This window comes from Pelmatolapia mariae, linkage group LG2, assembly GCF_036321145.2.
Source record: "Pelmatolapia mariae isolate MD_Pm_ZW linkage group LG2, Pm_UMD_F_2, whole genome shotgun sequence".
NCBI classification, from domain to species: domain Eukaryota; kingdom Metazoa; phylum Chordata; class Actinopteri; order Cichliformes; family Cichlidae; genus Pelmatolapia; species Pelmatolapia mariae.
Genome location: NC_086228.1, coordinates 5,188,006 through 5,213,657, shown reverse-complemented (window position 1 = coordinate 5,213,657; position 25,652 = coordinate 5,188,006). Strand labels below are relative to the sequence as shown.

At 41.6% G+C, this 25,652-nt stretch overlaps 4 protein-coding genes across 7 annotated transcripts; 2 read left to right on the top strand and 2 right to left on the bottom strand.

Moving 5' to 3' along the window:
* Positions 1-216: 216 nt before the first annotated feature.
* trim105 (tripartite motif containing 105) lies at positions 217-7,026 on the bottom strand. 3 transcript variants are annotated; one of them, XM_063484316.1, is made up of 8 exons: positions 6,926-7,013; positions 6,595-6,838; positions 6,143-6,482; positions 3,605-3,700; positions 2,926-3,159; positions 2,773-2,786; positions 2,522-2,637; positions 217-2,286 (listed from the first exon to the last, which is right to left on the bottom strand). In XM_063484316.1, exons 3-8 carry the CDS (start codon positions 6,425-6,427, stop codon positions 1,727-1,729), a joined length of 1,305 nt encoding a protein of 434 aa, XP_063340386.1. In that variant the 5' UTR covers positions 6,428-6,482; positions 6,595-6,838; positions 6,926-7,013; the 3' UTR covers positions 217-1,726. The 3 variants fall into 3 exon arrangements, with proteins under 3 accessions (XP_063340386.1, XP_063340394.1, XP_063340401.1); XM_063484324.1 differs by lacking the exon at positions 6,595-6,838 and having other exon boundaries at positions 6,926-7,026; XM_063484331.1 differs by lacking the exon at positions 6,595-6,838 and having other exon boundaries at positions 6,143-6,456.
* A 3,593-nt stretch (positions 7,027-10,619) lies between these two features.
* Positions 10,620-14,599, top strand: npy7r (neuropeptide Y receptor Y7). Of its 2 annotated transcripts, none has more exons than XM_063484304.1 (2): positions 10,620-10,664; positions 13,328-14,599. In XM_063484304.1, the coding sequence occupies exon 2, from the start codon at positions 13,362-13,364 to the stop codon at positions 14,475-14,477; it is 1,116 nt and encodes a 371-aa protein (XP_063340374.1). In that variant the 5' UTR covers positions 10,620-10,664; positions 13,328-13,361; the 3' UTR covers positions 14,478-14,599. The 2 variants fall into 2 exon arrangements, with proteins under 2 accessions (XP_063340374.1, XP_063340367.1); XM_063484297.1 differs by lacking the exon at positions 10,620-10,664 and adding an exon at positions 10,907-10,967.
* A 1,587-nt stretch (positions 14,600-16,186) lies between these two features.
* prelid1a (PRELI domain containing 1a) lies at positions 16,187-21,245 on the top strand. The gene is made up of 6 exons (XM_063491290.1): positions 16,187-16,297; positions 16,845-16,953; positions 18,467-18,692; positions 18,788-18,901; positions 19,191-19,269; positions 20,382-21,245. The coding sequence occupies exons 2-6, from the start codon at positions 16,862-16,864 to the stop codon at positions 20,501-20,503; spliced, it is 633 nt and encodes a 210-aa protein (XP_063347360.1). The 5' UTR covers positions 16,187-16,297; positions 16,845-16,861; the 3' UTR covers positions 20,504-21,245.
* Positions 21,246-21,370: 125 nt separating this feature from the next.
* On the bottom strand, positions 21,371-25,282 carry mxd3 (MAX dimerization protein 3). The gene is made up of 6 exons (XM_063491302.1): positions 25,123-25,282; positions 24,349-24,448; positions 24,148-24,177; positions 23,908-24,022; positions 23,232-23,397; positions 21,371-23,070 (listed from the first exon to the last, which is right to left on the bottom strand). The coding sequence occupies exons 1-6, from the start codon at positions 25,190-25,192 to the stop codon at positions 22,958-22,960; spliced, it is 594 nt and encodes a 197-aa protein (XP_063347372.1). The 5' UTR covers positions 25,193-25,282; the 3' UTR covers positions 21,371-22,957.
* Between the last annotated feature and the right edge of the window lie 370 nt (positions 25,283-25,652).

Here is a 25,652-nt window from a genome sequence, read left to right as displayed (position 1 = left end):
ATAGTTCAAGTTGTTATGAAAAGTTATATTTTTTGACTTTTTCCACCACTGTTATTCAGTTGCAACTGAATATGTTAAAAAGGTCAATAATTTCCAGAGGGTGTACTTCCTTTTTCACAAAACTAAAACTGAAGCAGATTTAAGAGGAAATGGTGAGGAAAGCTAGAAGTAATGACTTTTTACACAATTGCGTTTCTCGAGTTTTAATAATAAAATATTAAATAGTGTCGCTTTGAGATACATAGGATACCCAAAGGCTCTGTAGAGCTGAGTGTCCCATTAAACAGACTGGCCACTGTTTAGCTCTATTACCATTACATTGCCTAACATGTTTTAATTACAATAAGAAACATCTTGTAGTATATAGATGTATATCACACCCAAAAGGCACAAATGTGTTCCACAGAGTCAAACAGAATGACCTGTAAAGAAGAGAAAAACAAGAATGTAAAAGGTTTACTTCATCATTTACAGCAATGTCGCTAAACCTGAACACGTACATAAAAGAAAGTGTGTGATAACAGCATGATGAATGCATATTCCGTGTAGCACAGTTCCCCCACCGGTCCAGTTTATTGTGCCACTTTCCCAATCAGGAGGAGCAGGCAGCAGCATCCTGCTTCAGCAGAGTCCCCCTGAGGCCTGTCCAGAAGACCCACAGGCAACCACACTGTCACTGTTTATCTGACCTTTCACCTGGCGGGAGGAAACAGGACGTCGGTGCTGTCGTGTGTTTGCAAAGATAACCAAAAGCCCGCCTGTTTTCGCTGTGGAAGTGTCAGCGATGGCTCGCGCGTTTAAACAAAAAAACATAAAATAAAAAAATTCCGGTGCAGGCGAGTCAGCAACCCTCCACCGCGTCTCCTGTTAGGATAGCTTTGGATTCACATCAGTTGCAGTGTGCAGTTGCAAACTTTGCTTTGATGATGCTTAATAGCATCCTTGATTGTTTCAAGTAGGGTTGGGTTTGCACTTCCACAGCGTGTGGCGTTGTAGAAAAGAATCAAAGGCAGTGTTTGAGGAAGAAAAAGTGATTCGGTTTATTTGCATAAGCACTTTATACACGAGGAAAGGAAATGACTGAACGTGCACTTGGTGTATGTACACAAGGACATGAAACGTAAGGAAAGAGAGTGGACAGGAGGCATAAGACTGCTTTTTAGCATTTTCCTAAGCTAAGAAAATTAAACTCATGATACATGGCTTCAAAATTAGGCACATACATAATGAATAGAAACGAATAAACAGATTGTGTAGGAAATAGAAAGAACTCAATCACATACAAAATCTTGTAATAAAGTGCATAATAACCTCACCCTGACTGAACTTGGTGATTTTACAAGTCAGTCTAAAGATAGTCTGACCTGGCAATTATTCCAATTATCATAGAAAAACTCATTTATCTACATCTATTAAACATATCTGTTGAAGACTGAGTATGCCATTAATGTAATTTGATGCATCTAAGCTAGAGCACAGCGTTTTAATACTGCATTTAAGCTAATTTGTCCATAAGCCTTGGCACGATGATTACTACAAAGTGGATTTTTTTTTTTTACTTTGATGAGTAAGACAATTTTCTGAACATTCTAAAGCTTTTAAGATAGAAAACAGCATCTGGCAAAATCAAGTCAGAAATTTGTAAAAAGAATGTTTACGTCACGCTGATTCAAATAATGGCTGATAACCGTGTTGTGTGAGAAAGCATTGATTGATTGCAGCGATATCAGCCGGACAGAGCGGCAGGAGGGTAGTGGAGGAGCTTTATGGGCTGAGGTTTGTGGCGGCTGTCTGTAATGCACGGGCTAAAGAAGGGGAACGCCTTGCCCCTCGGCCCGTTGGCGAACGAGTAGAGCAGACTCATGTCGTCTGCGTTGTAGAAGGAGACCCTCCTCTCGTCGCAGTCCAAGAAAACCCCGAGCCTGTGCGGGGAAGATCTGACCCGCAGCCTCTCCCACGGCTGCTTTCCCACCGAGTACTCGTTCCCGTTGCGCAGCCGCAAGGTCCAGTAGCCGCTTTCCGGGCTCAGCTTGATCCGAGCGTGCCTGTTGACATTCTCCAAGGCCACTCCCAGGTCCCACTTAGGGCTGGTGCCCACTTCTACCTCCCAGTAGTGTTGACCCGACTGGAAGCCCTGGGCAGCCAGAATATTGACGCACTGGAGGAAGCGCTTGTTGTGGTTCACGTGGTGGGTCATGGCGTTAGATTCAACCGCCACGGTCTTGTCTCTTGAGACTTGAATGCTCGGGTGTGCTGTGTCGACATCAAACGTCAACAGGGAGGGACCTATGGGGTGAAACAATTTATTGGGAGATAAAATTACTCTAATAAATTCAGATTTTTACGCAAAAAACTCCAAAACAACCCTTTCAGAGCATGACAATGGTGCCACTCCTGTTTCCACCTCAATAGCTCATTATAACACTCCACTCATTTTCCCTTAATTACTCCCATTATTGACTCAGAACCAGTTTTCAGCTCCAGTCATTTTGTGTCTAATGAAGCATCGGGGGGAAATTACCTGGTTTCAAAGATTTGAACATCCTCCTCCATGTGATGTATTGTAAGGGAGCCAGGTATTTGTTACTGAAAGCATTTATATCAAACTCCGGGGCAACATCCACCTGCGCACATGGTCTGTGCAAACAAAAAGAACACAGAATTCAGATCATTTGCTCTCAGCGTAAATTACTCTAAATGTCACATGAGCACGATGTGCGCAAAAACTGTCACGAGCAATTAATCGGTCACAACACGGAAATGAACGCTTACCTTAGCGCTGGGAGCTAATGAGAAGAAAAGAAAAAAAAGTCACGTTAACAGCTTGTTTGAAACAGGTTCGTGAAAAAACATTAATTCCCAATTAGATGATTTTATAATATCAGACAATAATATAAATAGGGTCACATCATTTTCAATTCCCACCTCAGTCAGTACGATGTCCTGGGTGGCAGTGCTGGCCTCCTGCAGCGCTTTTATATTGTCCTCCAGCTCCTTCGCTGCCTGCTCCGTGACCTCCAGGTGGTGCTGGACTTTCACCAGCTCCTCCTCCTGCTCCCTCCTCAGCTGCTCCAGCGTACAGGCTTCCTCATCGTGCAGGATCTGATGGAGAGCTTGGAACTCACTTTTGACACGCGCCTGGAGATCTGCCGCGACCCTCTGAGAGGGAGAGGGATGATTAACGTTATAAGAGCGGGACTCTCAGTGTCGTGCCACGCGTTTACTGAACACGTGGCTTGCTTGCTTAAAGCTCTAAAAATCTTGCAGAACAACACACATCTCCAGAGATACAAACAGATGGGAATGAAGTCACAATTAGCATAAAAGCTCCATGTGTCTGACAAGTATTGCATAAAGAAGGAAACGATTTCCTTTTCATCATCTCAGCCCAGCGTGTGCGGCTAAAATTTAAGCTCTTATCCCACATCTGTCTGCCTCACTTTGGATGTCATTTTGTTTCCGTCGCTCCTGCTTTTGCACAGTTTGTCACGTTCTGCGCCACTAAATATGCACGTTAACATGCTGTAAACAGCCATTAGAGAGGGCCGTGCTTGTTCTTATTTCTTAAGTGCTGCCATTCCTTTGGATTCCCACATGAGCGTACCTTTATAATATTCATCTTTTCTTTGTCTCTGTGAATGCTGTTGATGAAGTCCTGCTTCCTCAGGCGGTGGCTCTCCAAAGTCTCCTTCAGTTGTTTCTGCAAAGTGGTATGCAAATCTAATCAGCGTGGGGGATAGGAACACTAAAGCAAAGAGACTATGCAGAGAATGAAGGAACTCGATAACGGTAAAGGGGGGAATAATTAACGACAAGAAGTAAACGCTATTCGAGACACAGGCCCATCTGAGAACTTTGCTTTTGTGCTGTTGTTGAGCTGATCTGCATCACATTCAGAGGTTTTTCTTATATTCTGCATGTATTGAGGAGGAAACATCATAATACATTACAATCTAATGGAATCTAGTACAACTACAGCACAAAACACAGCCTAGAAAGAACACAACATTTTAAAAGGTCCCATATTATGGAAAAGCATTTTGATTGTGTTTTATTATGTTCTTAATCCACTTGCATATGTAACATAAAAACTGCGAAAATACACCTGTCTAAAGTTTGGACTAGTGATGTCATCAGAAAAAAAAAAAAAACCCTTACACAAAAAACCCCAATAGCAAAATCTGCAATACTACTCATTTTTTGCAGAGTATGTACCAACATGGGGATGCATAACTACAAACTACAACACCAAAGATGGCGGCTAGTGCAGTTGCAGTAATAGCGCCAGCCCGACTTGCGAAGAAAAGTAGTAAGAGTCGAGTACGGAAGCACTTGAGGTAGATGACCAAGGGTTGGAACTACATTTTTAAAAGATGATATGCAAACGATGCTATCTTGACTTTCACACCAAGTGTGGAAATGCTTCAGAGAAGAGGCTAAAAGATAGACATCTACATATGCTTACATTCATATTACGCAACAGCATTGCTGTTGTGAAATCAACTGTGTCTAAAGTTAAATGCTTGAGCTTGTGACGTTAGCAGGATACTTAGCAACCATGCTAACACTTCTGGTAACCAAATATATTGGTAACATTTTCGTGTCATTCTGAAATGACACGGACACAAAGGATTAGGGTAACGTCTGTGTTTTTCTTTTTTAATTTGAATTGAACTGAGTTTTAAGAATCAGGTAATTATGCTGGTACTGGTACCGACTACTAGACTTCCAGGAAAGCTAAAGAATGTACTGCCGAGGATGAAGACAGTAGCAACATACACTGAAGCCAAAATGTCCTTTTTTGTTAAATATAAGCTACATTATAAATTTTTTGACTGCTCTGCTTCAGACTGAACTGACAAAAACAGGTATTTTTACTGCAAACATATGACTGTGCCATCTTAATTAGAGCCAACCCAATATAGGTTTTTAAGACCAATACTGATATTTTGTGATTTAAAAATCAGATATATCAGCTGTTATAAATGCTGATAGTCATCAATCAGCAAATAGCTGACATTGGCTAATAATAGTGATAAAGCTTAGATTAAGCTGAAGTTCAAACTAATATGAAATGGGATCATTATTAAGGAAAGAAACTGGCTTAAATGTTTATAGCCTGAAACACATGTTAAGGTATGTAAAGTCAGAATTATAAAGGGTGTGGGCCCCATTACCTAATTGGAATCACTGAGCTGGAGTTCTCAACCATGTTTGTGTTGTTGGTCATGATGATCCATTTTTTTTATTTTAATGCAGTTATCTTACCAATATTATGGGTTATTATGCTGTTAGCTGGTGTAACAGCTCAAGAAGGCCTGCGCTCTATTTGCACGCATCTATGCGCACGCAATGGACCTACAGAACCTACACAGGCACACAGCCGATAATTTAGTAATCAAGTATTTTGTTCACATGTGGTGTCTTTTGGCCTAAAAAAATAATTAAATAAATAAATTCTAAAATTCAGGTGACTTTACAAACCAGTGGTTGATGCTGCCATGGTCTGTGGTTTGTTACTTTAGCTTTTTATGTTTTGTATGGTTTCCAAAAAACAAAAGCAACAACAACAAAAAAAAAAAGACAAGTTGACAAGTTCATTTGTCAATCGGGAATCCTTAGAAGTACCTGTACTTTTTATGTTAAGTGAAAGTAACCAGCTGAGGCCTCGAGCCTTATATTTGCTCGACAGATCAATTTCTTATCTGTTCTCTTAGGAAAAGTGGAAAAGGATTTTTTGTCTGTGCTAAAACCAGCAAAACAAACAAACAAAAAACCCTACAAGTGTTTTTATTATTCTGTCAGTGTATATTAATGCCTCTGCTGTGCTTAAGTTACATAACCTGTTATACAAAGTATTATAAGGGGGAGTGAAGAGTGAACTTTGGTCTGAGCAATTCAAACAAGGTAGGCTGAGGGCGGAACAACAATAAAACAAACGTGGACGTGGACTGAAACATGAATTATAACTGTATTGAACCCAGATGTTACTTGCTGGTCAATTGCTATTGATCGGTCTACTTAAGAGCACAAGGTTATTTGTATAACATCGCAGAAGACTTTATTTCTTGCTGACCCAAAGAAACTGTCTGGAAAACCGCCAGCATGACAGTTAAACATGAAGTGAGACTGAAATACAAACCTCTAGGTTCTTGGTGTAAGCATCCGAGGTAGTGGCACGGACCTTCTCCACCATGGCTGCCACAAGGTAGTTAGTGTGAAACTGCTTGGAGCTGAACTCCTTGCGGCATTGTGGGCAGGTGACCGGCCCCTCCGTTCCTCTCCAGTACCTGGATATGCAAGATTTGCAGAAATGGTGCATACAGGCCAACATGACAGGCTCTCGGAACAGATCACAGCATATGGCACATGTCAGGTCCTCTCTCAGACTGCCTCTGGTGGACTGAACAGCAGCAGCAGCAGCCATGATGAAGGGTGCTGTCCTCTTTGAGATCCCTTCACAGGAAGTGAAAGCAAAAAGTCTGAAGGCAAACAGAAAAGATTACCAATCCACTTCTGCAAATACTTTACAAGGAGATAGCTTCGATTTTTCTGTCAGCTGCCAACAAATGAAAGGAAAAACAAATAGTTCACCTTCAAACACAGCAGAGTGTGCAGCTACAGTCTGAAGTCCATCACTGATAACAAAGCGGTGCAAACAGCTTAATACTAGCACTAAGCACCTACTTGATGGTGCTCAGCAGTGGAAATCAGGTGCTATATCACGGGGCTTGCGAGCTAGCTTGTGATTTGTATTGTGAAGGCAGTGTTTACTCAGGTGGCGTGTTTGCTCTTAACTGCCTGGAGCCTGTTAGCGTTTAGCTACGTGTAGCAGCCTCTACAAAACAATAAGAAACAAAAGACGTTTCGGAACTTCAATAAAGTGACTATAATCGTCACATAATTAATACTTTAATGAACTTACGTGGTCTGTTGTTCGGAGAAATTCAAAACCGAATACGTCAAAGTTCGCCCCTCTGCTCTCTACTCCCTGCTGCTGCTACTGTTTGGGAACAAATAGTCTTATATTCTGCGCATGCGCATGCCACAAGCCCGCGTTTGATTGGTCAGTGTGTTTGACGGTGAACAGCAGTTTGCAACGAGTTTTGTCAGCAATTTTCGATATACACTAACTGGTCATTTTATTAGGTACACACGTTCATTAATACAAATATCTAATCAGCCAATCACGTGGCAGCAATTCAGTGCATTTATGGGCATACAGACAGTGCTTTCAAGGCGACCTGCTGAAGTTCAAAGTATGCATCAGAATGGGGAAGAAAGGGGAAGAAATGGGGAAGAAAGGGGATTTCATTGAGAAATGGGTATTGGTGCCAGACAGATCTGCTGATCAACTGGGAATTTCCTACAAAACCATGTCTAGGGTTTACAGAAAATATGCCGTGAGCTGCAGTTTTCTGGGCTTTGTCGATACTAAATGTCGGAGAAGAATAACCACACTGCATAAAGCTGATAGGAAAGTAATATTAACTCAAATGACCACTTAACGGGAAATTCAGGCTAGAATTCACACAGACGCCCCAGAAATGGGCAATAAAAGATCAGAAAGATTCTGATGAGTCTTGATTTTGCTGGTACATTAGGAAAGCATGGTCAGAATATGGAAAACAACATAAAAGCATGGCTCCATCCTTGCTTGTATCAAATGTTCAGGTTACTGTTGGTGATATTTTCTCGACACACATATGGCTCTTTAAGTACCAGATCATGATTTAAACACCACGGCCTGCTTGAGTGTTGTTGATAACCATATCCATCATTTTATGATCACAGTGTACCCATCTTCTGAAAGCTGTTTCCAGTGAAACTCTCAAATTGGCTCAAAGTGGTTTCTTGAATGGGTTCTCTGTATTCAAATGGCTTCCACATTCAGCAGATCTCAGTCCAACAGCTCACCTTTGGGTTGGGGTGGAAAGAGAGATTCACGTCATGGATGTGTACCAGACAAATCTGTAGCAATTGGGATGCTATCATGTCAATATTGACCAAAATCTCAGAGGAATGTCTCCAGCACCTTTGCCAGTCGACCAATATTTATTTTCAATCTACCTTTTTCACTTCCTCCACTGTCTGTTGCAAAAGCAGGGAAGGACTAAGACTAAGACTAAGAATACTGGGTCTAATATTGATTCCTAAAAGACAGTCACAGTTGCATCTTTTTACTTTTACTTTAAAAAATAGATTAAACTGTGTTATTTCTAGGTCATTTGCTCAGATTCATTAAAGAATCAGATATAACTCTGATGGAACAAATCCCTTATAAATGACTATTAAATCTCCATGAACAGTAGTAAAGCAAAAATCTAATAAAATGGGATTGGACTCTAGTCTCATGTAAAGGTCAGGCCCCCATAACAGTTTAGCCCACATTTCACCCTAGTCGGAGTTGTGCCTTAAGAGGGTCCTCTTAAGAGATAACTCCCACTAGGGCTTAAACACCTGGGACTCTCCACCACTTGGTGTTAGAACTGAAAAAGCTTCTCGGATGAGAGGTGAAACGTCTTCAAGAAAGTTATAGAAGTCCGGTCGCTTTTCTTTCCAAGCTCCTTAGTTTCCTTAGATGGTTATTTATTCAGATTTCTGAAAGGTTCCTCCGGAGCCACAAAAGACGTTATACAACAGATTTCACATTACTTGCTGCGATAAGTGAACTGAACTCAGTGTGTAAAATGAGTGGATGGTTTGTGGAATTATAATGAAATTTGCTTGATATCCACTATAGCAAAAATCTACAGTCTGTCTCAAGTTGCTAAAAACCTCCAAACTCTCTGAAACATTACCAAGGATACGACCTCAGTGTCATTAATGGTAGCTCCAGGCGTGCTTGCAAGGAATGTGGCTATTAAATTTCAGTTTAATAGGGGAGATACAGGACCACTTCTGCCTTCTTGGACATGGTGACCAAGTCCTTTATAAAAGAAAAGTTCACCAGAAGGAACGACTGGAACATCCCACACAAATGTTTATCTGAGGAATCCAAACTGCAAGCTTCAAAGGGAAACTATCCTTTAAAATCAATATCTAAAATCAAATGACTAAAGGGTCTAATCTGCATTGTACGGTTACCATCTGTCAAGTGTGTATCCCCGGTAGGAAATAACAAAAGGAAAGGGGGGGAAAAAAGCACAAAAAGGATTTCTTAGCTTGGGTTAATTACACAGAAAGACAGACAGACAAACAACTTGCGAGGACACCCACAGTTTGTGAGCTAGACACAAGAAGTGAATCTCAACCATTCGCAGTCCCAAATAGCTCACTAACCACTTTTATGAAGATTAATTTGAGCCCTTCCAGGTGAATCAATGACACAGCAGCCTGAGAAAACTCTCAACACCAGCTGAGTGACCCAGGCATGCGGAGGCTGGTGGATGGCTCTTTTAATTGGAAGAAAAAAGAAGTGGAAGAGAGAAAGAGAAAGAGCCAATCAAGTATAATCTCCGGTGCTGAGATAATTGGTGAATCAAATTATTCTGCCACAAACTAAAACCAAAGAGGTTCAAGGATCCTATTAAGATTCTGATCAGGTGAATTTCTTTCAAACAATCATGTAGGTTGAAAGTACAGTAAAAAATTTTCAGGACATTTTTAAAGTCTTTTAATCCCATTTATTTCAAGACACCTCATGATCTTTGTTGCTTTTTGAGTTTCACTTTGCTTTTGAAGTTCCTCAAAAACTGTCTAAATCAAAACAAAAAGTAATTTTTGTCCCAGATGATTATTCACTGTCTTCTTGTTACAGAGGGAATTGCTCCAGGCACAATACAGTCATCCCCCCCCCCTCCCAATAGAAAATAATCCAGGTAAATGGCACACTCTGAATACTAAAATATTGACTGAAATCTCCCATGACACCCCTCTCAAAGGGTCAAAGGGACTACAGTTTAGTGACTTTCTGTGCCATCAGCATGAACTTTAATCTATTTTAGGTATCATGGGAGCTCACAGGGGGAAAAAAGCCCACGAGATGCTCGTTATTGTCTTGTATTGTTTTCTGGGCTAATCAACTCAATATGACAGTTAGCTTAACAATGGCTCTCTGCAAAGCAACACGAAAATTGCGTTACGCTGCACTTCAAATGTTTTTCATTAAAGAAATTAGATCAGTTGAGACAGTGATCCCGAGAATCAAATATACAGCCATTTAAATTATCTGCTTTAAAGCCATGTTTTGTTCCAAAGTTCATCAAATATTGTACACATGAACAAGGGCAAAGCTTCGAGGCGGGGAAACACGGGATGCTTGGCAGGAAATAAATGAAATAACAAATGGAGATGAATTTGGCAAACCCAGTGACGTAGCCCGAGTGTGCTTTGGCACTTTAAATGATGCTTTGTGGTGTGTTATTTGATTTCTTTGCCTGGTGAAAGTAAATAAAATAAATGCCAAATATTACAAAAAGATTGTGTTATTTGCAAAGCGCAATCCCTGCGCAGATCTCCAGCCTCTGTCTCTGGCAGGCTGGCACAGATGTGGAGGCTTACACTGAACCCTGTAAACCTGACTGAGGAACACACAAAACAGTCGAGCCACAAGATGCGCACCAGGCGCTGCACGCTGGGAGGAGCTTCGAGATTTTTTCCCACTTGTTTCATGACACTCTCCGGTGAAGACACGTTTGCACAAAGGAGATATAGGGGGACAGGTGAGTCGATTAATGTGTGGATAGACTTAAAATGGATATTGCGAAGCTATAGTTGTGGGACATACATGGACTCCCCCTATGAGGTGCAAGACATGATTTCTCTGTTCTTTTGTGACAGCGTAACCTGTAGCTGATGGAACTATGAAATGTGCGTAATTTGGATAAAAGAAAACGTGCTGGATGAAAAGAGTCCAGACTGCGTACCTGAGACTCTTTGCGTTGGAGAGAGACGTTTTGCACCTGTCAAGTCGGTTAACTAATCTCTCAGAGCTCAGTTGGAGATGTTTGAATGCGCACTGCTGAGTAAGTTGAACAAAATGGCACAAATTACGCACCGATGCACACTCAATTAGAAATAAATCGCCTCGTTATTATTTGGTAGTAATATATAGAGTTTGCTTGAATTGAATCCGGTTGTGCTGAGGATGTTTAATCGAGCTGGTGTAGTGGCACAAGGTTCCTATCATTGAACAAAAAAGGGTAAATAATGCTTTATAAAGTGCATGGCTTAACCTGCCTGGTGCAGCGGTGTGTACCAGAGGGGTCGAGGCAGGGTTGTCATGTTCCTCGGGTTACTGGCACTGCAACACCTGTTGTAGCACCATGATCACATCTTCGGTGATCCCTACATATGGATTTCGAGGCATCTTACAAATCAGTCAACTATAGGTTCTTTTGTCCGATGTCCTTGAGTCTCTGTTTTCTCTTCACCGCTGATATTTCAAGGAACTGACGCGTATGAGTGGTTTCAAATCTCAGGGAATTGTGCAGAAGCTTGGAGACACGTCACATCTGCAATGCAATACCTTTAGTTTAACCGTAACATTATGGGAGAGAACACAATGCTTTAAAATGCCATTGGCTCCACTGTTTTACTGTTTTTTAGTAAAATCGTGGAAAAAGCGATGATGTCAGTGAAAGATAGTCTTTCTAGTGGTTCTCAGGAAATAGGCTGGATCCCCTGAGAAATCAGAGAGTGTCTGTCACCAAAGAGATGACCTCTCACTAAAGGGTGACCTGGTTTGTCTCAGAAAACTTTAAGCATTAAGTGTTGGCCACAAAAAATAAAATAAAAATCAATAAAAATTGCAAAGCTTAATCAGGCCCATAAGGGCAGGTCCAGGTTTTATGATTGAGAATCCCTAGGAAATTGATTTCCTCAAAGCATCTTACTGTGGTTAACACAACATAATGCAATTGACATGCATTTGCCTAATAAGGATGAGACTTGGCTTTTATCCTTTAAGAGCCAAGCTGCAGCTGTAGTTATACATGTCATTACAACGTGCACTGTCTGCACTCAGCAGCGGCTCTTGGCTGTACACAGGTAAACTGCCATAAATGACAAGATGATGAACTACAGAATATTTTTACTTATGTAAGGTTGTTTAATGTTAATCACAAAAACACAATGTTCCCTTTATAAGATTCAGACTATGCATGCAACCTGCCTGCAACTCTAATGATGCAGCTTTGAACTGGCTCACTCTTGATCTCACTGCTTCCTCCATCATGTTTTCTTTATTCTTTCTAATAGTACAGGTTTTCATGTCTCTTAGAAAAAATATGTTTTTGGTTTTTTTTGCACAGCCCAGACAAAGATATTCCACAGTAAATAGCTTGTGATATCTGGTTCTATTTTTGCATAGGGCTTTCAAGAAGCTGCTACAAAACAAGCTGTTCTTCAGTTGATTGTAACTGTCAATCTATTCATTAAAATTCATGTTTAATTTTCTTACTTTTTCAGAACATCTACCTCCTCGACACAGTCGTGGACAAGTGTTCTAATAATGAGGCCGTACGAATTAGAGGCGTCTCATATCTACTAAATTACAGTGTTTCATTATCTTTTGGTTAAACACTACATGTCTTTAATATCAGAGTGACATTTGCAGGCGATATAAAGGGACAAAAGAAATAACTGTGGAGCCATGTTTTTTAAGAAAGTTGGATTTTAGCTCTCTTGCAGTGCAGAGCATGGAAAACACCCTAAAATAAAAGATATGTTTTGAAGTACAATGCATCACTAATAATGCCACTTGTCTGTCCTAATACACTGACAGGAATGTCTGCAGTTCACTTCTGTGAGTGACAGAAGGTATTACAGCGTATAAAAGACATGAAACAAATGGACATAGAAGAGTAACACACCTCGACACTTGATCAAAGAGCTCTAATGTTCAGATTCCCATAGTTATACTGCCAGTATCCAATTCAATTTGACTTATTTTATTTACAAAATTCTTAGCATGCTTTATATTGTAAGGTAAAGAGTCTACAATAATACAGAAAAACCCCCAGCAACCAGACGACCCCCTCTGAGAAAGCACTTTTTGACAGTGGGAAGGAAAAACTCCCTTTTAACAGGACGATATCTCAGCAGAGCCAGGCTCAGGGAGCCGTGACTGCTTTGTGGTGAGGGGAGAAAGACAGGACAAAAAACATGCTCTGGAAGAGAGCCAGAGATGAATAATAACTAATATTTAAATACAGAGTGGTGTGTAAACACCAGTGTGCATGTATCTGGCATGAGAAGTCTGTGAGGGCTTAAATGTACATCCTGGAGGTAAGAGTTCAAGAAATGCTGATCAGGCGTGATGAGAAATCTGAGACCTCTGATGGGATATTCTCTTAAACAGTTATTTTCTGTTTTCTCTGCTCAGGTGTAAAGTCAGCCTTGATCTAGCATCTTCCAAAATGAGCCCACCGGACATATCCAACAGCACGGGAGAAGAGGAGGCTGGAGAAACCGATCCCTTGTTTCTGCTTAACGACAGCATGGGCTTGCACCAGCCTGGATACCACACTGACATCATCAAGCACCTTGGAGTCCAGATCAGCCTGATCACAGCTTACTCGCTTATCATCCTGCTGGGGCTGCTGGGCAATGCTCTCGTTATCTACATGATAGTTCGCTACAGAAACATGCGAACAGTCACCAACTTCTTCATAGCTAACCTGGCCCTGGCAGACCTTCTCGTGAACACCTTCTGTTTGCCCTTCACTCTGGTTTACACTCTTCTAGAAGAGTGGACATTTGGGGCTGTGTTGTGCCACATGGTGCCCTTTGCCCAGGCTCTGAGTGTGCACGTATCCATCCTCACCATGACTGTCATAGCTCTGGAGCGCTATCGTTGCATCGTCTTCCACCTTGGAATGCGGCTCACGTGGCACTCGAGCTTCCTCATCATGGCATTCACCTGGACTGTGTCTGCTGTCCTGGCAGCACCCCTCGCCATCTTCAGAGAGTTCCGCTATGAAGAGATCCCGTCGATCAACCGACGCTTTCCCGTCTGCACTGAAAAGTGGCCCCAAGTGACCAGCAGGGATGGGCTCATCTTCAGCCTCTCAATGCTCCTCCTGCAGTATATCATTCCTCTAGCCATCATCAGTTACGCCTACATCTGCATCTGGGTCAAACTGAAAAATCACATCAGCCCATCAAGCCGCAACGACAGCATCAACCGCCGCAAAAAGACCACAAAGATGCTGGCGCTTGTGGTGGTGGTGTTTGCCATCTGCTGGCTGCCCTTCCATGCCTTTCAGTTGGCCATCGACCTGGACCTGGTGCTCAGGCTCGAGGAGTATAAACTAATATACACCGTGTTCCACATTGTGGCTATGTGTTCAACTTTTACCAACCCTCTCCTGTACGGGTGGATGAATAAAAACTACAGGAATGGCTTCCTCATGGTGTTCCGGTGCGAAGACAAGCCGGATACTTTCCACCTGGAAGGCTCATTCAGGACTCGCTCCTTGAGGAGGACGACTCTGAACGGCCGTAACGGCGGACACCCTCCCACTGCTGTGTGACTTGATTTGCACGTTTCAAGGCATCTGTAGAATATGAACATATGCGCGCCCCTCTGCTCCGCTGGCGTTTGTCTTTCAAAAAGTAGCCTTTTTTTTTTACTTTAACGGTTTGATCTTGAGTATCTGTGTCACTGGAGAAGACCCAAAGCTTTGCATGCAAATTGCTTCATGTGAAGTTCTTCTTTCCTTTGCTAGCAGCACTAGTGAAAACAACAGTCATCAAACCTATTAAGAAATGTGTTTAAGGTGTTTACTTAGGTGTTATTTAACTTGGTACAGTGTATAATGTGTTCTTGTGTAAAATGAGGAGCTCTCTTTCGTTTGTCATGTCCAAATTTATGACACAGTCTGAAGGGAAGCCTGTTATTACTGTGACAGTGAGAGTTTCATTTTTCACACCTGTGTTTTTTTCTACTTGGTGTCTGCTCAAAAATTATCTGGATGGTTTTCAGCTAATTAATCCAACTGCTACATTCTGGATTAATTATAAGTGTTCTGGCAGCGTAACATTCAACCCTAGTTCAAGGAATCCAGAGGAGGCGATTGATACATTACTATCCAAACAGGAAGTTAATTGTCCTCACCTGGCAACCAGCTGTTCCTGATTGGATGAAGCAGCAGGACCCTGTTTCCAGAGGAATGGGACTCTGTGGAGCGAGAGCGAGAGCAGCGTCTTATTGATGTCTTTAGCACAAAATGCAGCCAGCTGCTTCGCAGATTTCTTAGAAAAAAGAAACGCTTTTGGAAGAAGTCAGAATGTGTGATTCTACATTTATTGCAGTGCTGATAAAGTGCCCTTTGTTGACTGTTTAATGAACACAGGAACATTAATCAACCGCAGCACCTCTTGGTAGACATAATGAGCCCCTATTACACATGCAAATCCTGGACCTGATCTGACTATAGGGAGAAACTATGTTTTGTGCATGTCCTTGTCAAATAAAGAGATCCAGGCTTGGATAAATATAAGTAAGTCAAGTAAATGGCTGTCATATTCTTCTGTGACATAGTATGAAAATGTACTGAACACTGGCAGCATGCAGGGACTCCCCACATGTATGGTAAGCCTGATTGATGAAATATCCAAGTGAAAATTAAAAGAGGTGGACAGGAGATCTTTTTTAGTACACGTCACACTTTTATGAGCCTTTCACGTATTTCTTTTTGTGTTTATTTTGAAGAAAAAAAAGTGGGTCAAGTGAATCAAGTGAAGCATTTGTATGTGGCCTACACATTGTGATTCATTATACAGCAGAGAAAATACCCATTGCTCTCGCATTACTGGCTCCTGACACCCACATTGCTTTTTTATTCCCTTGTTTGACCTATATCCCTTTTTAGTCCTCTAAATTATTATAAGAGCTGTGAGTGCTATCAGTACAACCAGCAAACAGCACTCAGCTTGCATCCATTGCATCACACACCACTACAGTGAACATGTGGACACTATTCTTTTTTAAACTGGAACACATTATTTGGGATTCTGGGATGCATATTTGTTCAGGGAGTCCTAAAGATGCAAGTTCCAGTTGTTTAGAGCTGACAGGATTACATTAAAATTCCCCCTCACACGTCATTATTAAGTTCAGACAGAAAGTTTTGAGACTCTTCTGTAGTGTGTTGCGCAGTCACCTGCTGCCCTCTAGTGTCCCAAGCAGGCGTTGCACACGCCCCACCTAACCGGATATAGCGTCGCGTTTGACCTTCCTTCTTGCTCCAGTTACGTTTGACATGAATTTCGGACTTTATCCGCGGTGAAATTCTTCCCGATAGGAGCGTAAAATGCAAATTCTCATTTTGTAAATGGTATCGCCGTGCAGGTAATCACCTTTTCATCTGAGCTGACCCTAAAAAATGTGCTTATTGAATGTCGGTAGTAGAATTTTCTGGGGTACGCTGTGCCATTCATTCATGTGACTTGCCTCATGCTAGGCTATGCTAAAGGGGAAGCTAAAGAGTGCGGACGTGATAGAACAGGACAGCAGTGTTTTATCTCACGTTAGGCCTCTCATTGTTGAAATATGTCACAGTCTGCAGTCGTAATGAGACTTACATTGTTTCTTGTCAGTCATGCGACGAGACACAGTGGACACAGCTGGAGTTGTGAGGTAAAACGGTGTTAAAGGTAAAGCTATAGTGTTTACCTTCAGGTGTTTATTGAACTTGACACCTGTAGTTGTAGCGTTTAGCTGAAAACGCCAAATGGCTTGGATTTATTTTGGAACATGTGTATATAAGGGTTGTCATCGCTGAGTTGTTTTATCACATTGACATCGCTATTTACAGTTTCGTCCTGATGTGTCATCTGAAAATTATCTGAACACATCTGGCTAACTATTACGCTCTGTTTGTTCTGTGTGTTTGCAGGGTAAACCAAGGGAACAATGGTGAAATATTTCTGCTGTGCAGGTCTGCTAAAAAACACCTGGGACCAAGTCTGTGCTGCTTTCTGGCAACGATATCCCAACCCTTACAGGTGAGGGTAGGGGTTTATGTGTGGATACGCATTCGTATCAAACATCTTTCTTATAACCTGTTCTCTTTTTTTTTTTTTTTTTTTTTTTTTTTAATTAAATGGACTGTAAACTGCACCCAATAAGGCAACAAAAAGTCACCTTGCAATGTGAAGATCCTACAATTTTAGAGTCAAAGTCGCAAATCCAGCTGATCGCCTCTTTCTGTAAGCACTAGATGACTGTGCAGTGGAAGAACTCCATTTTAACAGGAAGAGACTAACAGGTCCAGACTCTTCTGCCATGCTAGTTGGGGGAAGGGAGAGAAAAGAGAAAAAATGAGACAAAGACACAGGGATGGAATACAGTCTGCATTATCATAGTTTTCCTAATCTTTACACTTAAACGCCAAGTGTTTTGAGACTGCGACATCATCAGTGTGATTTTTTTTTTTTTTTTTTAAACTTCCCCTTCATATGTTTTTGTTTAAGATAAACAAACCGATATATAGATATAGAAAAAAATGATACAATTAAAAACATATTTTATGTATCCAAATGTTCAGTAAACACTCCAGTTTAAACATTTTTTTTAGCATAAATGTGACGTTGTGATGATCAATGAATTTTGTTTCACTTTAGTTTCTTATGAGACAACTTTTGAGACATTATGTTTTGCAAACACAATGCTCAGAGAAGTCATGTGACTTACAGTCACGTATACCTCCCAGACTTGATAAGTATATTCGCCAACACTTCCTCATGCTTGTTCTGCTGAGGATCGTTTGTGTATTCCCACGGCATTTTTTCCACTTGGTTCATTTTTGTTTTTATCTAAAGTCTATTTATTATTATTATTATGAACATTTTTGTTGTTGTTACTTCAGTGAACAACTTTTTTTTTACATCTCTTTTTAGTTTTAGATTACAAGAACAACATGATTAGATTACATCTTAGCATTCACCTACTGAGATGGTTAAGTGCAAAATCCTGGAAAGTCATTTTCAGGAAACGCAAAGTTTTGACTTTATTTTGCCAATTTTCTGCTGAAGATTGTTCACATATAAAATTAAATGGAGATTTAAAAATAATAATAATAATAATAATACTTTAGGGGTCCAAGCAGTTTCTAAATAGCTCAGTTTCTTGTTTCTTCACCATTCTGCAATTTTTACCAACTGAAATACCACTAAGAAAAAAAGAAAAAAATCACTGTAATCGTACAAAATGAGTGTGAAAGCAAAATGTTAGTTGTGCTTTTAATTGAGTCATCAGTTTGTCCATTTCATTAAAGCTTAATAGTTCTTGTCGAGCTAAAAATACAATGTCTAGTTTAGTATTTCGGTGTTTGTCACTGTTTCATAGAATGTTTAAATGTAATATATTTAGATTTTTAACTGTTGTGTGGATTAAAAACAATAATTTCTTATGGAACTGAAGCAAAAATAGAGATTTTTCAGGATCATAAGCCTAAATCATCCTTGCATAGAGGTTTCACATCAGCTTAATCCATCCGTCCTTCTTCTTCTTTCACAGTAACCATGTCTTGACTGAAGATATCATTTTCCGAGAGGTTACCCCAACCAACTGCCTCATTTCCAGACGTCTTTTGACCAAAACTAGCCGTGCCCCTCGCTGGATGGAGCGCTACCTTCCAAAGCACATGGCCAGCTCGGCGTACGTCATCGAGGACTCCATCGTGGACCCTCAGAAAAGGACCATGACCACGCTCACATGGAACATCAGCCACGCTCGCCTAATGGTACATTGGCGTTTGTGTGCCTTAAGCAGCATTCATCAGCAGTGCACAAAGTGGTACCTTTGGGTCATTTTGCTTTTGTTTTTTCTCACTGGCAGTCTGTTGAAGAGCGGTGTCACTACAGAATTAACCCTGAGAATGGCAGCTGGACCGAGATTAAGAGAGAAGCTTGGATCTCCTCCAATGTCTACGGGCTCTCTAGAGCTATTCAGGTCAGTGGAGTAAAGCAGAGTGCTGCGCTACATAACAGCTGAGGGAAAGTAGTCGGGGGTGACCGAGAGTAACACTCGCCCACCTTGCATTTGTTCTGTATTTAGAAACATAATACAGTGTTAAGATGCAACAGCTGAGCAGCTGAAGCTGTCTGCCAGGACCTGAAGTAGTAAATGACTTATGACAGAGAATTACAGTAGTTGTTGACAGCCCATATGTGAGGATGTGAGTCATGTGTTGTTATGCCTCATGCCTCTATCTTTTATAACTTTGTTTTTCACCTTCCAGGAATTTGGGCTCGCAAGATTCAAGACCGGTGTGACAAAAACCATGAAAGGCTTCGAGTATGTGCTTGCCAAAATGCAAGGTAAATTATTCTTAGAGTACTTATTCCCAATTTATTCCTATTTAAGTTTGTGGCTGATGTTAATATGGGTTTTCCAAATGGGTTCAAACTGCTCAAAAAAATTAAGGGAACACTTGATCACCTCAGTGTAACACATGAGGATTGGAGCCCAACGTCCTTTAGCAGGATTTGTGCTCACACACCAACACTGTGCTGCTGGAGTGGCATTTCCTAGAGAACACTAGAATTGTGAGCAGCAGGCGACATAGTGCTTCCCAGCATCTCCAGACTCCTTTATGCTTGTCACATGGGCTCCGTGCCAATTTGCTTTCTTCTTAGAAGAGAATTGGCACTATTGGAGGCTGTATAGCATTATTCTGCAGGCACAGGTCCCACTTAAAGACACTGGGACCTCATGCCGTTCTCATGAAGTCCATTTCTGATGGAAGCATCGAGATTAACACGCGTTTCACTCTGGAGCTCATTCTTTAGGGCTCTGGCAGCCCTCCACATGTTCCTCCTCACACAGAGAGGCAGATAGTGGTGCTGCTGCTGAGGTGGATGGCCCTGGGAGACACAGCAACCCTTCTTGCAATGGCATGTATGGATGTGTTATCCTGGAGGAACTGAACTACCTGTATATGCTGAATGGATTGCAGCTATTGTCTCACTAGTGACACAAAGAAAACGTAAAGTTAGAAAAAAATCAGTTGGGGAAAAGGTGAGAACAATGGTCTGTGGTCATCGCCTTGCAGAAGTATTCTCTTTTTGATGGTTGCCTTCTCATTGCCTCCCACTTGTTGTTGCTTTCATTTACCCCAAAGCAGGTTAAATGGAGTCAGAGTGGTTGATGCTTCCTAATAAGACAGATGGATATCCCTTAAGTTTAACCAACTCTGTGTTAAACTGTGATCAAGTGTCTCTCCCTTTTATTTATTCATTTTTTCTGAGCAGCATAATATAATAACATCAGTAATTCGTGCATGGAACTGCATATGCTTCTAAAATAAAGTTGACTGTTGCTTTTTTCATGAATCTGGAAAACTGATTATAGTAATAATTGGAAGTGTTAGCTGCTTAGGCACGAAAACCTGGATGAATCCAGTGAAGAGCTGTGTTTTGTCCCCGTGTAGGTGAAACTCCATCGAGAACTTTAGCAGAGACGGCTACAGAGAGGGCGAGAGAGACGGCGCTGGCTGCTAAAGAGAAAGCCAAAGACCTCGCCTCACAGGCCCAGAAGAAGCAATACGTGTGACAAGCTACACAAATAAAGTCATTCTGCAGCAGAACTCACCGATCCCAGTCATGGTTAGACACCTCTGTGAGGGCGCATCCAACTGAAATGGTGGGTGGACCATAAAAGACCTGAGCTGGGTTAAACAGCCTGTTCCTGCCTCCCTCTACATGCCGCACTATAAATATATTGCCGAGCGTATCTACGCCACATCACCTCAGTATTTACCAGAGACGCAGATCTTACACAGGAATGGTTGGTTAATGCTGGCGCTGCCATAAAATGATTGTGAAGCTGTTATTCGACCTTTGCTCCTGTCGTACCCATTGTCTTGTTTTTTGTTTGTTTGTTTTTTTAACTCTGTTCCTTTGAGTATGCCTCGTCTAAAGCAAGTCACGTTGTCTTTACAGCTTCTTATCCAGTAAATAAAGTCACTCCGAATTTGTGATTAAGGCATTCTCGATTATGATTGGTTTTATTCAATGTTGCATACAGTTGCTGGTTTAGTTCGTTCTACAACACTTGAATCGCATTACTGCGGCTGATCATCTCCTTGCCTCAAGTTGGACTGAAGAAAGTTTGGTACGGTTGCTGTCATTGCTGAAGAAGAAATCTCTGAAAACTTGAATTGTGATTGTGCATTTAAGAAAAGGCACAAAAGCTACCTTGAACTGTACATTCAGCTAAGCTCTGGTGATGCAACCCATGCAAAAATGTGTCCTTACTCTATCAGCTTGTCAATAAATTGACATTGTCTTTCTAATCACTGTGCTGTCTGTCAAGTGTATGTCTGTGCACCAGCCCTGCTTGAGTTAGGGGTGAATGGATTTTTACCTCTAAAATGACAAATAACAAACACAACAGCAAATAAATACAGAAAATATTTATTCATTAAAAAAAGGAAGCTTACATCAGTACAAAAATGCTACATAATATTACTGGGTGGAGAGACAGATAAAGTAATAAGGCCTCTTGCATATACAAAAGTGAATTGAGGGGGTAGAAAGCACCTTAAGTTATTAAATACTAGGGGTCGACCAGTGTTCAGAGTTTCAAGGCCTTTGAAGATAAACTGTAAATGAGCTGCACCAGCTCTGATGCAGTCACCTCTTCTGTGTGTTTGAACACGGCTCATAAATAACAGCCCATCAACACCAATGTTATAGAGTAGTGCAGTTGCAGGCTTGGAGCAGCTCCCGCCACCTGCTGCAGAGCAGAGCTGTGTTTCCATGCTGAAGCGGCAGAAGTTGCAATAAACACTGCAATGTTATGTGTTTCTATGACTACAAGCACGGCGATTTTTCCCAATTACACTGAAAAATCGAACAATGCACCTTTTTTTGTTTTTTACATTGATGCAATTTACTAAAACAAATTCATAGTTTATGTAGCCATAGCTTGCACAGAGGCATTTCAGCAAAGTGTTAGGTTTATCTAAAAGTTTCAAATATCTGTTATCGGCGTCTTTGAAACCAAAAAATATAGGTCGACCCCTATTGAATACACAGAAATGAATATGTAATACAGCATCAACTACATAATCATTAAAAGTACAAACTGCCTACCTGACTGGTGAATTTGTTATATGCATAATTAAAAATTTAACTGATAAATGCACAAGTGAAGTTAGGAAAGACTTCTAGGAAACATTAGCAGTGAATAAAACTGCCATTAGGCCTCCGTAAGCAGCTCCCAAGTGCTCCTCTCACAGTTTTAAGTTCTTAAATTGTGAACTAATTCATATTTGGCAATGTTACTGAATTTTCCTGATGTCGATGTGCAAATATGACCTGCTTCTGTTTGCTGCTTTCAAATCTTTTTGAGACAAAACAAGTGCAACGTTCAGACATTATGTGCAATAGAATAAAAAGGAGCAAAGTATATGACTGCACTTAGATATACAATAGGACACAAACACAACCCCCCCCCCCGACATAGCACAGATTAATGTTTAAGTGCATGCTAAACGTGGCATACTGAGATATAAGCTTAGTGCTAGGTAAAAGCTGAATAGCATACTAAACCAGATCTGATTTAAGGCAGAATTCAGTACAGACATTCTGTAGTAAAGAATAAGTTAAAAGTTTAGAATAAAAGCCCTTATCTGAATTTTAAAAGCCCTTAAAAAAGTGAATTATTAGAGCTGCATGAATGATTCGAAGTTTGACACCTCATGGCTTTGGGGGAAAATTGCATTAATGACTGATGCTAGAATACACATGAGTATGTGTTTGGTGACGACATGGCCCAGTGAATTTTACTGCTATTCAGTGCAAATGGACACCTCTCATTCATAACCAAGGGTTAGCTTTTAGCTTTTTGTCCGACGTGTGCTGACAAGAGAATGCCAAAAAAATATGTTCAGTTGTACAGTAACATCTTCCTCCATTTTCCCCGTCCTTTGTTTTTGGAATGTTTTTCTCCTCTTCCTGTCCGTTCGGTGACAATAAACCAGTTACCACTCGTGTACCGCCGTCATAGCCAGGCCTTTTCCAGGCTGGAGTAACAGTGGTCCGCGCCGGTGTGCGTAATGCTCAGTCCATCAGAGTCCACAAACACAATGCTCTCCACATCAACCTCCACGTCCTCTGCAACAAACCCGAGCACAGATCCGATCCGTCAGCAGAAATACGGCAAACTTCGCTCGTCACATTAAACTTGAACTTGCAATTTGCCTTTGAGGAGACAGCCAGCTCCTAGTAGGACTGAAATAACTTGAACGTGAAATAAAAAGACCCGAGGGGCTTACCTCTGTCTGAGTCCGACCTCTCGGAGGACATGGTCGACCCCTGGCTGTCGTTCCTCATCCTCTCCGTGCCCCTCTGCAGCTGCTCCAGCCGAACCCGCAGCTCTTGCTGCTCCCAGCGCAGACGGTCCTTCAGCTGCTCTGCACGCTCATCCTGCTCCTGCAGCTTCTGAACGGGAAAAAGGTGCAGGAGCAGAGCAATGAAGAAAGGATAAACAGTACAGGCAAAAGCAAAAATCGAGATTGCTAAAAGCTCTGTAACATGCACAAAACAAGCCACTTTCTATACACACAGTATTCATATATATTCAGAATATTTAATGTTCTTGACTAATTTAAATGCTTAACTTTAGAAACACCAATTACGTGCATGTCTTTGGACTTTGGGAGTAAGCCGAACTACCCGCAGAGAGCACATAGACAGAGGGAGAAGATGCAAACTGCACACAGAGAGGCTGGATTTAAACACAGGATATTCTTGCTGTGAGGCAGCAGTGCTAACCACCACACCACAGTGCTACCCCACTTCATGATTCAGCATTGTTCTCTGTTTTGTCTTGTGCGGTCTCCCTTTAACACGTATTGTGGCCCTGAGAAAAGCACCGCATTTTAAACATGGCTGGGATGACAAGTAAACCAAACTCGAGTCAGATTCAATGCAAATTCGGACATCTCGCACCTTTATGTGAAGCTGGGCTCGTCTCAGCAGGTTCAGAGTGGTGTTCCTCATCGAGTCCGATGACAGTGGGACCTGCCTCTTCAGCTGCTCCAGGCAGCGCCTAAGCTGTGCCCGTCTGCAAAGCACAATAAGAAAGAAGTGAAGCTGCAAATCCACACTTCCCTCTTTTTTTTGGTTTTTAATCTCTTGATCTGACACATATGAACTTTTACTGCAGCATTACGAAGAAAAGCCCACTACCTGTTTTTCTCCAGCTCATTATGGACAGACCTACAAGCAAAGTAAACAAACAGACAGTTTGGTCAAACATTCACAACAGTGCACTCCTACTCAGCAGCTACTGCGTGAGAGGTGTTCAAGGTTAAAAGGGTGCCTTATCAAAACTGAAAGTCAGACCGAGCCACACCCTGTCGTCAGTTATTTGTTATGTAATGCATTCACCTATTGCCACCAGCAGATATCTTCTTGCTCTTCTGCTTGCTTCTCCTGTCGGACTGAGGTGGACTGAGAGGCAGGACGGAAGCATACCCATGTTCTGCCTCTGCGCAGGGAGACACATCACAGCTGTGTTACACAACAATCGCCGGCAAAATCACAGTGCACACTGGCTGCGACGTTAAAGGTGTCCTCATATTAACATGTGCGAATGCCGGTGGGACAAATCAACCTTTATTACGGCGTTGTTAAAGTGTGATATACCATCCGTGCTGTAGAGGAGGTGGGAGAACAGGAGGCTTAACGCAGTCTACTGCTGTCATCAGCTGGACGTTTTGCTTTTGGCGCCATCATCCACTATCTGTTCGCTTTTATCCAACCAGCCTTACAACCTCACGCGTAAAAAAGGAGTCGGGATAGCGTCTACAGCTAGTAAGCAATGAATGAAAGTTATACTTTATAGGCTTTCCTCATCCCCCCCTTTCATTCACCGGAGCGAACGCTCAGCGGCGCCCGGATTCATTTTCAAACTGGTCCAGATTGGCGCCTTTGAGTACAAAGATGCGACCGATATGTAGGTCAGAGTCAAATGGCAAAACACCGCCCAAAAATAACCTTGCACCTAGAATCCCGGTTAAATCTTAAACAGCTGCACGGTATGATGTTTCTACGTTATGTGTAGGCGCATACTTGCCGCCGGTTTATTGTGGATTTATCGTTGTTTTAACAATAACCAACCAACTCCCCTCTCTAGGCTGACAGTTGACATAAAGCACTTACCCCGCTCTCTTCTCTCCAGAAATTCGGCAGCCCGAAGAAGCACCTGGATGTTGCACACTTGTCCTTCCATTGTTTTGTTTTTTTTGCTCAAAGGAAACGGCAGCAGGTAAACAAGCTACTGTGGTACAAGCGTCAGGAGCCCGAAGTGGATGAAGCAGTGTCTGAGCTACGTCCTCAATCCACGCAACACTAAACCGGTGGTGCGTTCAGGAGCTCCACGCAAACTCGGACATTTTCATTAAATTGTGTATAAACATTCCAGGTTATACCGTTCTACGTAATATTTTGACTAAATTCCCTAACCACTCGGATATTGTTATTAAACTTATCACGCCACATGCCCCACGCTATCTATCGATTCATCCAAATCAATATGCTTTTCTTCTGAAAAGTCTTTTTATTAGGGTCAAAGTTGAACTTCAGAAAAATAATGGTCAGCAGGATAGCGTCAGCGCTTTTTGTTCTGTTCAAATTATTTTTCATATTTCCCTTCGTGTTCAACTTGCATTGCTAAGTGGTGGTGTTTTTGT

Excerpts from the sequence above, each read along its gene's own strand:
- trim105 (XM_063484324.1), bottom strand. The coding sequence starts at position 6,427 with ATGGCTGCTGCTGCTGCTGTTCAGTCCACCAGAGGCAGTCTGAGAGAG. Across the intron at positions 3,701-6,142 it reads CTTACACCAAGAACCTAGAG|AAACAACTGAAGGAGACTTT; the intron begins GTTTGTATTTCA and ends ACCACTTTGCAG. Across the intron at positions 3,160-3,604 it reads AAAAGATGAATATTATAAAG|AGGGTCGCGGCAGATCTCCA; the intron begins GTACGCTCATGT and ends TCTCCCTCTCAG.
- prelid1a (XM_063491290.1), top strand. The coding sequence starts at position 16,862 with ATGGTGAAATATTTCTGCTGTGCAGGTCTGCTAAAAAACACCTGGGAC. Across the intron at positions 18,902-19,190 it reads GGCTCTCTAGAGCTATTCAG|GAATTTGGGCTCGCAAGATT; the intron begins GTCAGTGGAGTA and ends TTCACCTTCCAG. Across the intron at positions 19,270-20,381 it reads TGTGCTTGCCAAAATGCAAG|GTGAAACTCCATCGAGAACT; the intron begins GTAAATTATTCT and ends GTCCCCGTGTAG.
- mxd3 (XM_063491302.1), bottom strand. The coding sequence starts at position 25,192 with ATGGAAGGACAAGTGTGCAACATCCAGGTGCTTCTTCGGGCTGCCGAA. Across the intron at positions 24,023-24,147 it reads AATGAGCTGGAGAAAAACAG|ACGGGCACAGCTTAGGCGCT; the intron begins GTAGTGGGCTTT and ends TGTGCTTTGCAG. Across the intron at positions 23,071-23,231 it reads GAGGTCGGACTCAGACAGAG|AGGACGTGGAGGTTGATGTG; the intron begins GTAAGCCCCTCG and ends GGTTTGTTGCAG.